This window comes from Pseudoliparis swirei, chromosome 23 (assembly GCF_029220125.1).
Source record: "Pseudoliparis swirei isolate HS2019 ecotype Mariana Trench chromosome 23, NWPU_hadal_v1, whole genome shotgun sequence".
Taxonomy (NCBI): Eukaryota; Metazoa; Chordata; class Actinopteri; order Perciformes; family Liparidae; genus Pseudoliparis; species Pseudoliparis swirei.
Genome location: NC_079410.1, coordinates 913,560 through 927,437, shown reverse-complemented (window position 1 = coordinate 927,437; position 13,878 = coordinate 913,560). Strand labels below are relative to the sequence as shown.

Below are 13,878 nucleotides of genomic sequence, written 5' to 3'. Positions count from 1 at the left end.
GAAAAGCCATCAAAACAATGAATCTATATCATATTTATAATGTTTATAGGAGAACTAATTTTCATACACTTTATTTATACTTTGTTTATTTATACTTCGTCATGGGTTTGGTTTTTATTGTCTTTTTCTACTTGGCGTTGCTTCATCTGCAAGATTCTAGTAGATGTTGACAGTTGACAAAATAAAAAAATGTGTTGGAGGTTATATGATATATAATCTGTTATCCATATAAAGCTATAATGAGCATCTATAAAGGTTATACAACATGTATATGATATATAATATGTATATTATATATAAACTATAATGAGCATCTATAAACATTATAAAACATGTATATGATATATAATATGTATATAATATATAAACTATAATGAGCATCTATAAAGATTATAAAACATGTATATGATATATAATATGGATATAATATATAAACTATAATAAACATCTATCAAGGTTATAAAACATGTACATGATATATAACCTGTATATTATATATAAACTAATGAGTGCTGCGGCGCACGTGCTCGGGTCACGTGCTCCTCTGTGTTGACTGGCGAGAAATAAAAAGAAGCTCAGTGGAGCTGTGAGCAGGCTAACGGCTAATGGCAGAGCTAGCTTTGCCTCAGGACAAAAGCAGCCGGAAGTGAAGACAGACGGAGACATGAAGACACCGAGCGGACAGGTGGAGGAGTGAGCCCACCAGCGGGAGGCCGGGAACGTGCACAGGTGCGTTACAGAGCCTCTGTGTCCCGGATGAGGCTCAGACCTCCTGCTAGCCCACGGCTAGCTGCGGAGCTACCTCTGCGCCCAGTCACCCGGTAACGGGTTGAACTTCCGGTCAAGCGAACGGGCGGTTTCGTTTGTTTCAGTAAACATCCGGGTTAGCAGAGAAGCTAACGTGTTAGCTTAGTATACGGCAGAGTCAGCTAATGATGCCAGCTAGGAGCTGATTATGCTAAGCTAATGGTGCTAACTAGGAGCTTATGATAACATGACGACATCTCTTCTGATGTCACTCCGCTGCTCACTGGCTGGAGGGAACCGAGAGCGCGGGGAGGACCGCAGAGGTTACCCCGTAAGGCAAAGGGGAAGGGCAGGCGTCAGAGAGGCGGAGAGGAAGACACGATCACAACGTTCAGAATACATGAAGGATCCTTCAAGGGGCCGGGAAGGGAGGAGCATCGGCTCGAGGCTCACGGGCTGAGGCAGCGGGTTGATAACGGGAGAGCAGGGGCATGACGTCATGAGGGCCTCAAGCTCACAGCAGCAAGGAAAACATCAGGTCCGCGGTGAGTCCGACGGGACCGAGGCGGGGCTTAGAGGGAGTGGCAGAGCAGGAGGGGCGGGGCTTAGAGGGAGTGGCAGAGCAGGAGGGGCGGGGCTTAGAGCGAGTGGCAGAGCAGGAGGGGCGGGGCTTAGAGGGAGTGGCAGAGCAGGAGGGGCGGGGCTTAGAGCGAGTGGCAGAGCAGGAGGGGCGGGGCTTAGAGGGAGTGGCAGAGCAGGAGGGGCGGGGCTTAGAGCGAGTGGCAGAGCAGGAGGAGCAGGGCTTAGAGCGAGTGGCAGAGCAGGAGGAGCAGGGCTTAGAGCGAGTGGCAGAGCAGGAGGGGCGGGGCTTAGAGGGAGTGGCAGAGCAGGAGGGGCGGGGCTTAGAGCGAGTGGCAGAGCAGGAGGAGCAGGGCTTAGAGTGAGTGGCAGAGCAGGAGGGGCGGGGCTTAGAGGGAGGGGCGGGGCTTAGAGGGAGTGGCAGCGCAGGAGGGGCGGGGCTTAGAGGGAGTTGCAGGAGGGGCGGGGCTGGTCCATCCGGGACAGGGGACTAGATGATTTTATAACAAAGTCTAATAAACTCAAAGAGCCTCTTTTTTTTCTCCAGATTATCCAGGGGGCGTGGCTATATTATCCAGGAGGCGTGGCCAGATTATCCAGTTAGACTGAATGAGCCTGCGCTGGAGCATAAAACACTTTCTTTATTGGTTGCATTGGTGATTTTTTTCAAACTTGCTTGGTGGAACTGAAAGCTGAGAGTCTCCCTCCTGAACTGTCTCTGATCAACACTACGGGATATGACACCTCGTTAGAGGGAGAGCATGTTGTTGTTGTTGTTGTTCTCTGTGATCGTCCCTTGATTGACCTGACTGTCTTCGTCCTGATTGGTTGCTGCAGAATAAACAAGCTGTCTGTTTCAGGGTGATCAGGTGTGTTGGAACCACAGCAGGATGCCCATCCCCCCCCCACCCCCCACCACCTTCAGCCAGGTAAGACACACACACACTCACTGTCTCACACACACACTCACAGCTCTGCTGCGATCGCTTCCAGATGAACCCTTTGAGTTGGGATCAAGTCAGACACAAATCTACCCAGCATGCATTGTGATTCTGAGCTTTGCAGCGTGTTATGAATGATAAAAACATCACGACTTCTTCTGCTGCTCGTGTGTTCTGCTTCACGCTCGACTTCTTCTTCTGTGGTCTTTATTGGCGGTTGGGAGACATCAGTGCCACCTGGTTGAGTCCTTCCCAGTTCAAGCTCTCGTTGCTGTGTCCTCATGGTGTACCCCCCCCCCCCCCCACGCTGAGCCAGGAGGAGGCCGCGGGGCGCGGCGCTCTGCTGACGGACATCTGTCACGGCGCCAGGCTGAAGCAGGTGGCGGTGGTGAAGGACCGCAGCGCGCCGCTGCTCCACAGTAAGAGCCCAGAGCGCCCCTCAGAACACCCATACGTCCGCTTATACCAGTACCTGCACCACCAGCAGGGGGCGCCGTCTGAGGAGCAGCACCAAGCCGCCCCCCAGAGTAAGAACACCTTCTGGGACCTGAGAGGACGACTGCAGGGGGCAGCCGGCCGCTGTGGAGATCACAGAGTAGATCACTTCCTCCATGTCACACAGAGTAGATCACTTCCTCTATGGAACACAGTAGATCACTTCCTCCATGGAACACAGAGTAGATCACTTCCTCCATGTCACGCAGAGTAGATCACTTCCTCCATGGAACACAGTGGATCACTTCCTCCATGGAACACAGTGTAGATCACTTCCTCCATGGAACACAGTAGATCACTTCCTCAATGGAACACAGTGTAGATCACTTCCTCCATGGAACACAGTGTAGATCACTTCCTCCATGGAACACAGTAGATCACTTCCTCCATGGAACACAGTGTAGATCACTTCCTCAATGGAACACAGTAGATCACTTCCTCCATGGAACACAGTGTAGATCACTTCCTCAATGGAACACAGTAGATCACTTCCTCCATGGAACACAGTGTAGATCACTTCCTCCATGGAACACAGTAGATCACTTCCTCCATGGAACACAGTGTAGATCACTTCCTCCATGTCACACAGTAGATCTCCATGTCCTCATGTCTTCATGTCCTCATGTCTTCATGTTTATGCCTCCATGTCCTCATGTCTCCATGTCCTCATGTTTATGTCTCCATGTCCTCATGTCTTCATGTCCTCATGTCTTCATGTTTATGCCTCCATGTCCTCATGTCTCCATGTCCTCATGTTTATGTCTCCATGTCTTCATGTCTCCATGTCCTCGTGTCCTCATGTCTCCATGTCCTCATGTCTCCATATCCTCATGTCTTAATGTCCTCATGTCTCCATGTCCTCATGTCTCCATGTTTATGTCTCCATGTCCTCATGTCTCCATATCCTCATGTCTTAATGTCCTCATGTCTCCATGTCCTCATGTCTCCATGTCTTCATGTTTATGCCTCCATGTCCTCATGTCTCCATGTTTATGTCTCCATGTCCTCATGTCTCCATGTCCTCATGTCTCCATATCCTCATGTCTTAATGTCCTCATGTTGTCATGTCTCCATGTCCTCATGTCCTCATGTCTCCATGTCCTCATGTCTCCATGTCCTCATGTTTATGTCTCCATGTCCTCATGTCTCCATATCCTCATGTCATAATGTCCTCATGTCTCCATGTCTTCATGTCCTCATGTTTATGTCTCCATGTCCTCATGTCTTCATGTCATGTCTCCATGTCTCCATGTCCTCATGTTTATGTCTCCATGTCCTCATGTCTCCATGTCCTCATGTCTCCATATCCTCATGTATCCATGTCTCCATGTTTATGTCTCCATGTCCTCATGTCTCCATGTCCTCATGTTTATGCCTCCATGTCCTCATGTCTCCATGTTTATGTCTCCATGTCCTCATGTCTCCATATCATCATGTCTTAATGTCCTCATGTTGTCATGTCCTCATGTCTCCATGTCCTCATGTCTCCATGTCCTCATGTATCCATGTCCTCATGTCTCCATGTCCTCATGTATCCATGTCCTCATGTATCCATGTCTCCATGTCCTCATGTCTCCATGTTTATGTCTCCATGTCCTCATGTCATAATGTCCTCATGTCTCCATGTCTTCATGTCCTCATGTTTATGTCTCCATGTCCTCATGTATCCATGTCCTCATGTCTCCATGTCCTCATGTCTCCATGTCTTCATGTATCCATGTCTCCATGTCCTCATGTCTCCATGTCCTCATGTCTCCATGTCCTCATGTCTTCATGTCTCCATGTCCTCATTTCTTCATGTCCCCATGTCTTCATGTCCTCATGTCTCCATATCCTCATGTCTTAATGTCTCCATGTCTTCATGTCTCCATGTCCTCATGTCTCCATATCCTCATGTCCCCATGTCCTCATGTCTCCATATCCTCATGTCTTCATGTCCTCATGTCCCCATGTCTCCATGTCCTCATGTCTCCATGTTTATGTCTCCATGTCCTCATGTCTCCATATCCTCATGTCATAATGTCCTCATGTCTCCATGTCTTCATGTCCTCATGTTTATGTCTCCATGTCCTCATGTATCCATGTCTTCATGTCATGTCTCCATGTCCTCATGTTTATGTCTCCATGTCATCATGTCTCCATATCCTCATGTCTTAATGTCCTCATGTCTCCATGTCCTCATGTCTCCATGTCCTCATGTATCCATGTCCTCATGTCTCCATGTCCTCATGTATCCATGTCCTCATGTATCCATGTCTCCATGTCCTCATGTCTCCATGTTTATGTCTCCATGTCCTCATGTCATAATGTCCTCATGTCTCCATGTCCTCATGTTTATGTCTCCATGTCCTCATGTATCCATGTCCTCATGTCTCCATGTCCTCATGTCTCCATGTCCTCATGTCTTCATGTCTCCATGTCCTCATTTCTTCATGTCCCCATGTCTTCATGTCCTCATGTCTCCATATCCTCATGTCTTAATGTCTTCATGTCTCCATGTCCTCATGTCTCCATATCCTCATGTCCCCATGTCCTCATGTCTCCATATCCTCATGTCTTAATGTCCTCATATTGTCATGTCTCCATGTCCCCATGTCTCCATGTCCTCATGTCTCCATGTCCTCATGTCTCCATGTTTATGTCTCCATGTCCTCATGTCTCATGTCATAATGTCCTCATGTCTCCATGTCTTCATGTCCTCATGTTTATGTCTCCATGTCCTCATGTATCCATGTCTTCATGTCATGTCTCCATGTCCTCATGTTTATGTCTCCATGTCCTCATGTCTCCATATCCTCATGTCCCCATGTCCTCATGTCTCCATATCCTCATGTCTTAATGTCCTCATATTGTCATGTCCTCATGTCCCCATGTATCCATGTCCTCATGCCTCCATGTCCTCATGTCTCCATGTTTATGTCTCCATGTCCTCATGTCTCCATATCCTCATGTCATAATGTCCTCATGTCTCCATGTCTTCATGTCCTCATGTTTATGTCTCCATGTCCTCATGTATCCATGTCTTCATGTCATGTCTCCATGTCCTCATGTTTATGTCTCCATGTCATCATGTCTCCATATCCTCATGTCTTAATGTCCTCATGTCTCCATGTCCTCATGTATCCATGTTTATGTCTCCATGTCCTCATGTCTCCATATCCTCATGTCTTAATGTCCTCATGTCTCCATGTCCTCATGTTTATGTCTCCATGTCCTCATGTTTATGCCTCCATGTCCTCATGTCTCCATATCCTCATGTCTTAATGTTGTCATGTCCTCATGTCCTCATGTCTCCATGTCCTCATGTCTCCATGTCCTCATATATCCATGTCCTCATGTATCCATGTCCTCATGTCTCCATGTCATCATGTCTTCATGTCCTCATGTTTATGTCTCCATGTCCTCATGTATCCATGTCTTCATGTCTCCATGTCCTCATGTCTCCATGTCCTCATGTATCCATGTCCCCATGTCCTCATGTCTCCATGTCTCCATGTCCTCATGTCTCCATGTCCTCATTTCTTCATGTCCCCATGTCTTCATGTCCTCATGTCTCCATATCCTCATGTCTTCATGTCCCCATGTCTCCATGTCCCCATGTCCTCATGTCTTCATGTCTCCATGTCCTCATGTCTCCATATCCTCATGTCCCCATGTCCTCATGTCTTCATGTCTTCATGTTTATGCCTCCATATCCTCATGTCTCCATGTTCATGTCTCCATATCCTCATGTCTTAATGTCCTCATGTCTCCATGTCCTCATGTATCCATGTCTTCATGTCCCATGTCTTCATGTCTCCATGTCTTCATGTCCTCATGTCTCCATGTTTATGTCTCCATGTCCTCATGTCTCAATGTCCTCATGTATCCATGTCCTCATGTCTCCATGTTTATGTCTCCATGTCCTCGTGTCTTCATATCCTCATGTCTCCATATCTTCATGTCCTATGTCTCCATGTCTTCATGTCCTCATGTTTATGTCTCCATGTCCTCATGTATCCATGTCTTCATGTCCTCATGTCCTCATGTCTCCATGTCCTCATGTTTATGTCTCCATGTCCTCATGTCTCCATGTCCTCATGTATCCATGTCCTCACGTCTCCATGTTTATGTCTCCATGTCCTCGTGTCTTCATGTCCTCATGTCTCCATATCCTCATGTCCTATGTCTTCATGTCTCCATGTCTTCATGTCCTCATGTTTATGTATCCATGTCTTCATGTCCCCATGTCTCCATGTCCTCATGTATCCATGTTTATGTCTCCATGTCCTCATGTATCCATGTCCTCATGTCTCCATGTTTATGTCCTCATGTCTCCATATCCTCATGTCTTCATGTCCTATGTCTTCATGTCCTCATGTTTATGTCTCCATGTCCTCATGTCCCCATGTCTCCATGTCCTCATGTCCCCATGTCTTAATGTCTTCATGTCTCCATGTCCTCATGTCCCCATGTCTTCATTTCCCCATGTATTCATGTCCTCATGTCTCCATGTCCTCATGTCTCCATATCCTCATGTCCCCATGTGCTCATGTCCTCATGTCTTCATGTTTATGCCTCCATATCCTCATGTCTCCATGTTCATGTCTCCATATCCTCATGTCTTAATGTCCTCATGTCTCCATGTCTCATGTCCTCATGTCTCCATGTCCTCATGTATCCATGTCTTCATGTCCTCATGTCTTCATGTCTCCATGTTTATGTCCTCATGTCTCCATGTCCTCATGTATCCATGTCCTCATGTCTCCATGTTTATGTCTCCATGTTTATGTCCTCATGTCTCCATGTCCTCATGTATCCATGTCCTCATGTCTCCATGTTTATGTCTCCATGTCCTCGTGTCTTCATGTCTCCATGTCCTCATGTCTCCATATCCTCATGTCTTCATGTCTCCATGTCCTCATGTTTATGTATCCATGTCCTCATGTATCCATGTCCCCATGTCTCCATGTCCTCATGTCTCCATGTCCTCATGTCTCCATATCCTCATGTCTCCATATCCTCATGTCCTCATGTCTCCATGTCCTCATGTCTTCATGTTTATGTCTCCATATCCTCATGTCTTAATGTCCTCATGTCTCCATGTCCTCATGTATCCATGTCTTCATGTCCCATGTCCTCATGTATCCATGTCTTCATGTCCTCATGTCTCCATGTCTTCATGTCCTCATGTCTCCATGTTTATGTCTCCATGTCCTCATGTCTCAATGTCCTCATGTATCCATGTCCTCATGTCTCCATGTTTATGTCTCCATGTCCTCGTGTCTTCATGTCCTCATGTCTCCATATCCTCATGTCTTCATGTCTCCATGTCTTCATGTCCTCATGTTTATGTCCTCATGTATCCATGTCTTCATGTCCTCATGTCTCCATGTCCTCATGTCTTCATGTCCTCATGTTTATGTCTCCATGTCCTCATGTCTCCATGTCCTCATGTATCCATGTCCTCACGTCTCCATGTTTATGTCTCCATGTCCTCGTGTCTTCATGTCTCCATATCCTCATGTATTCATGTCCTATGTCTTCATGTCTCCATGTCTTCATGTCCTCATGTTTATGTATCCATGTATTCATGTCCCATGTCTTCATGTCCCCATGTCTCCATGTCCTCATGTATCCATGTCTTCATGTCCTCATGTCTCCATGTTTATGTCTCCATGTCCTCATGTCTCCATGTCCTCATGTATCCATGTCCTCATGTCTCCATGTTTATGTCCTCATGTCTCCATATCCTCATGTCTTCATGTCCTATGTCTTCATGTCTCCATGTCTTCATGTCCTCATGTTTATGTCTCCATGTCCTCATGTATCCATGTCCTCATGTCTCCATGTCCTCATTTCTTCATGTCTTAATGTCTTCATGTCTCCATGTCCTCATGTCCCCATGTCTTCATGTCTTCATTTCCCCATGTCTTCATGTCCTCATGTCTCCATGTCCTCATGTCTCCATATCCTCATGTCTCCATGTTCATGTCTCCATATCCTCATGTCTTCATGTCCTCATGTCTCCATGTCCTCATGTATCCATGTCTTCATGTCCTCATGTCTCCATGTTTATGTCTCCATGTCCTCATGTATCCATGTCCTCATGTCTCCATGTTTATGTCTCCATGTCCTCATGTTTATGTATCCATGTCCTCATGTATCCATGTCTCCATGTCCTCATGTCTCCATGTCCTCATGTCTCCATATCCTCATGTCTTAATGTCTTCATGTCCTCATGTCTCCATGTCTCCATGTCCTCATGTCTCCATGTCCTCATGTCTCCATATCCTCATGTCCCCATGTCTCCATGTCCTCATGTCTTCATGTTTATGCCTCCATATCCTCATGTCTCCATGTTCATGTCTCCATATCCTCATGTCTTAATGTCCTCATGTCTCCATGTCCCATGTCTTCATGTCCTCATGTATCATGTCCTCATGTCTTCATGTCCTCATGTCTCCATGTTTATGTATCCATGTCCTCATGTCTCCATGTCCTCATGTATCCATGTCCTCATGTCTCCATGTTTATGTCTCCATGTCCTCGTGTCTTCATGTCTCCATGTCCTCATGTCTCCATATCCTCATGTATTCATGTCTTCATGTCCTCATGTTTATGTCTCCATGTCCTCATGTATCCATGTCCTCATGTCTTAATGTCCTATGTCTCCATGTCTTCATGTCTCCATGTCCTCATGTCTTCCTGTCTCCATGTCTTCATGTCCTCATGTCTTCATGTATCCATGTCTTCATGTCCTCATGTCTTCATGTCCTCATGTCTCCATGTCCTCATGTCTCCATGTCCTCATGTCTCCATGTCCTCATGTCTCCATGTCTTCATGTCCTCATGTTTATGCCTCCATATCCTCATGTCTCCATGTCCTCGTGTCTCCATATCCTCATGTCTTCATGTCCTCATGTCTCCATGTCTTCATGTCTCCATGTCTTCATGTCTCCATGTCTTCATGTCTCCATGTATTCATGTCTCCATGTCCCCATGTATTCATGTCTCCATGTCCTCATGTCTTCGTGTCCTCATGTATCCATGTCCTCATGTCTCCATGTCCTCGTGTCTTCATGTCTCCATGTCCTCATGTCTCCATATCCTCATGTCTTCATGTCCTCATGTTTATGTCCTCATGTCTCCATGTCCTCATGTATCCATGTCCTCATGTCCTCATGTATCCATGTCCCCATATCTCCATGTCTTCATGTCTTCATGTCTCCATGTCTTCATGTCCCCATGCATTCATGTCTTCATGTCCTCATGTCCTCATGTCTCCATGTCTCCATGTCCCCATGTCCTCATGTCTCCATGTCTTCATGTCCTCATGTCTTCTTGCGTGTCGTTGCGTGTTTGTTGCGTGTCGTTGAGTGTTCGTTGCGTGTCGTTGCGTGTCGTGTGTTTGTCGTGTATTTGTTGCGTGTCGTTGCGTGTCGTGTGTTTGTCGTGTGTTTGTTGCGTGTCGTTGCGTGTCGTGTGTTTGTCGTGTGTTTGTTGCGTGTCATTGCGTGTTCGTTGTGTGTCGTGTGTTTGTCGTGTGTTTGTTGCGTGTCGTTCACGTGTTAAATTTGTCGTGTGTTTATCGTGTATTTGTTGCGTGTCGTGTGTTCGTGTCGTGTGTATGCGTGTGTTGTGTATTCGTGTGTTTGTCGGTGTTGCGTGTGTGCGTGTGCGTCGTGTGTTTGTTATGTGCGTGTCGTTGCGTGTCGTGTGTTTATGCTATGTATCGTGTCGCTTATCGTGTCGTGTGTTTGTCGTGTATTTGTTGCGTGTCGTCATTGCGTAACGTGTAATGTCGTGTGTTGCGTGTATATTGCGTATAAATGTCGCGTGTGTTTGTCGTGTATTTGTTATGTCGATTGCGTTTCGTGTATTTGTTTGTTTATTTGTTGCGTGTTTGTTGCGTGTCGTGTGTTGCGTGTATTTGTTGCGTGTTTGTTGTGTCGCTATGCGTGTTTGTGTGTCGTTGCGTGTTGTTTGCGTGTCGTGTTGCGTGTTTGCGTTAGTGTCGTTGCGTGTTCGTTGTGTGTCGTTGCGTGTTTGTTGCGTGTCGTTGCGTGTTTGTTGCGTGTCGTTGCGTGTCGTTGGGTGTCGTTGCGTGTTTGTTGCGTGTCGTTGCGTGTCGTTGCGTGTTTGTCGTGTATTTGTTGCGTGTCGTTGCGTGTTTGTTGCGTGTCGTTGCGTGTTCGTTGCGTGTCGTGTGTTTGTCGTGTGTTTGTTGGGTGTCGTTGCGTGTTGTTGCGTGTCGTTGCGTGTCGTTGGGTGTTTGTTGCGTGTCGTTGCGTGTTGTTGCGTGTCGTTGGGTGTTTGTTGCGTGTCGTTGCGTGTTGCGTGTCGTTGCGTGTTCGTTGCGTGATTGTTGTGTGTCGTTGCGTGTTTGTTGCGTGTCGTTGCGTGTTCGTTGCGTGTCGTTGCGTGTTCGTTGCGTGTCGTTGCGTGTCGTTGCGTGTTCTTCCTAAATGTTTCGATGTTCCCAAACAGACGGTTCTTCAGGACGTTCTCCTTCCACTCGAGCTGCAGCACCCCGCCCCCCCAGCCATCGCCATGACGACCCAGAGAGCCCCTCCCCTCAGATGACGTCTCCCACGGAGACCGGTCCCCCCCAGCGCCCCTCCCCCTCCCCCAGCATGAAGCACTCTTCCTCCGCCCCCCCACCTCCACATCTCTGTCGCCGCGGTAACGCCCCTTTGCCTCCTTACAGCAAAGAGAAGCCCCTCCCCCTGACCCCACCACTCCCCTCCAAACCTCCCCCGTCTCCTAGCAACAGCAGACGTCCTCCCACCTCAGGGGGCAACCCCCCTTCTTCCTCTTCCCTGGCCCCGCCCCCTCCCCTGTATCGTCAGAGCGGTGGCGAGGCGGCGCCCGAGCTACCGCAGCGTCACAACGCCCTCAGCGACCAGAGGGCCGCCCCCTCCACTGGAGGCCACACCCCCACCAGAGGTCCCGCCCCTCCTCTCCCCCCGGCCTCCCCCACCCCCTCCCCCTTCAGTGAGACGCCGGGTCGAGGAGCAGGTGAGACTCACAGCTGATGCATTCTGGGAGATGTGGTTTTCTTCATTTCAAATCCTTTTATTGATCAGCAGGTTTCCTCCAACTTTATTATTTATTTTATTTATTAATCATTAATTTAAATGTTTTGACAGTTTAATACTCACAATTGTATTGATGACCTGTATTGATCACGTGTATTGATGACCTGTATTGATCACGTGTATTGATCACATGTATTGATGACCTGTATTGATCACCTGTATTGATCACCGGACCACTCTCTCCTTAGCCCCTCCTGTTCCGGTGCAGCCATCGTTGTTGAGGCCAGGTGGCAGAGAAGCTCCGCCCCCGCCTCCCTACAAGCCTCACGGTAGCCCCTCCCTCTCCTCCGACCCCCCCGCTAGAGGAAGACCTCCTCCTCCGCCCACCGGCACCCCCGCTGCTCCTCCCCCACCTCCACCTTCTCTCCACAACGGACATTCCCCCTCTTCCTTCTCCGCCCCTCGCTCGTTTGTCGGTGAGTTGTTGATCAGCTCATTGATATCTATGATTATTGATTATTGCTAAATAATTAATTAATAAAATCCTGGAAGCTTTTATTGTGAAACATCTGCAGGAAGTCAAGTCAATGAAGCTCAATGGGGACGGTTCAGATCCATTTGTTAGTTCATTGATTACTTTATTATACTTCCTCCTCCTCCTCTTCTTCCTGCTCCTCTTCCTCCTCCTCCTTGTAGAATAAAGTCTCGTGTTTTTTCCTCCTCAGATGATTTTGAGTCCAGGTATTCGTTTCATCGTCTGGACGACTTTCCTCCTCCAGAGGAGCAGCGACACCTCCTCAAGGTGTACCCCAGCCAGGCCAGCAGAGGTACTGTGTACTGTGTGTACATATACATCATTCATACTGAATGAACTTCACGCTGGATTGAAGAAGACTTGAGTCATAAACTCATGTTTACAATGTTTACTGAGTCAGGAGAGAGAATGCAGCTTTAACACATGGATCATAGACTTCTATACAACCAGAGGAGTCGCCCCCTGGTGGTCAGGAGAGAGAATGCAGCTTTAACACATGAAGCAGATACTTCTATACAACCAGAGGAGTCGCCCCCTGGTGGTCAGGAGAGAGAATGCAGCTTCAACACATGAAGCATAGACTTCTATACAACCAGAGGAGCCCCCTGGTGGCCAGGAGAGAGAATGCATCTTTGAGTAACAGAGGTTTGTTTACATTCTTCTGGTATCAAACACTTGACTCGTTCCTGTTTGTTTGTTTGTTTGTCAGTGATGAGAGGAGCTCCTCCACTGCCTCCTGTTGGGAGGTGAACCATGAGACGACATTACCACTGGAACACACACACTCTCACACACACACACACACACACACTCCGCTCCATCCTGTTTGATGACATCGCATCTGCAGCATCCAGCTTTGCCCTCATTGACGCCTCATCTTCGCTCTCTTGTGATTGGCCGAGGAAAGGTCACATGTCTTCAGAGTGATGAAGAGGAGCAGAGAGCAGTGATGGACTGATGCAGAGCAGTGAGGAGGCGATGAAGAGGAGCAGAGAGGAGGTGATGAAGAGGAGAAGTGAGGGATACAAATATTTAACATAAGATAACTAACCATATTTTAGCTGTGAATAACGTTTACATTAGATTTCTGAATCCACATTTAACAACTGTTGTTCTTATTATTATTATTGTTTTTGTTATTGTTGTTATTATTATACATATTTCCATATCCATGTTTTTTTATCGAAAGTTACATTTATTTCTTGGTTTTGTTTGATCGATGATGTCATCAATAGAAAGTGATGTAATATTATTCGGACTTAATGAGTCCAGTTGAACTCGTCTGTCCTTTCACTATTTATATGTATATAAATGATCAAAAGCACATCTATATATATATATATATATATGTGTGTATATATATGTTTATATATATATATGTGTGTGTGTATATATATATGTATATACAGGACTGTCTCAGAAAATTAGAATATTGTGATGAAGTTCTTTATTTTCTGTAATGCAATTCAAAAAACAAAAATGTCATGCATTCTGGATTCATTACAAATCAACTGAAATATTGCAAGCCTTTTATTCTTTTAATATTGCTGATTATGGCTTA

The 13,878-nt window shown here is 46.9% G+C and overlaps 1 protein-coding gene across 4 annotated transcripts; it reads left to right on the top strand.

Annotated features, from left to right (window-relative positions):
- Window positions 1–529: 529 nt before the first annotated feature.
- LOC130188150 (WAS/WASL-interacting protein family member 2-like) lies at window positions 530–13,594 on the top strand. Of its 4 annotated transcripts, none has more exons than XM_056406311.1 (7): window positions 530–729; window positions 2,187–2,255; window positions 2,584–2,794; window positions 11,232–11,762; window positions 12,031–12,258; window positions 12,508–12,609; window positions 13,027–13,594. In XM_056406311.1, exons 2-7 carry the CDS (start codon window positions 2,217–2,219, stop codon window positions 13,065–13,067), a joined length of 1,152 nt encoding a protein of 383 aa, XP_056262286.1. In that variant the 5' UTR covers window positions 530–729; window positions 2,187–2,216; the 3' UTR covers window positions 13,068–13,594. The 4 variants fall into 4 exon arrangements, with proteins under 4 accessions (XP_056262286.1, XP_056262288.1, XP_056262285.1 ...); XM_056406313.1 differs by lacking the exon at window positions 530–729 and adding an exon at window positions 745–1,292; XM_056406310.1 differs by lacking the exons at window positions 530–729; window positions 2,187–2,255 and having other exon boundaries at window positions 2,267–2,686.
- The last annotated feature ends 284 nt before the right edge of the window (window positions 13,595–13,878 follow it).

Bases quoted from the DNA above. Each gene is read 5' to 3' on its own strand.
- LOC130188150 (XM_056406309.1), top strand. From the start codon at position 2,398: ATGAATGATAAAAACATCACGACTTCTTCTGCTGCTCGTGTGTTCTGC. The intron at 11,763-12,030 runs GTGAGACTCACA...CTCTCTCCTTAG, and splicing joins GACGCCGGGTCGAGGAGCAG to CCCCTCCTGTTCCGGTGCAG. The intron at 12,610-13,026 runs GTACTGTGTACT...TTTGTTTGTCAG, and splicing joins CCCCAGCCAGGCCAGCAGAG to TGATGAGAGGAGCTCCTCCA.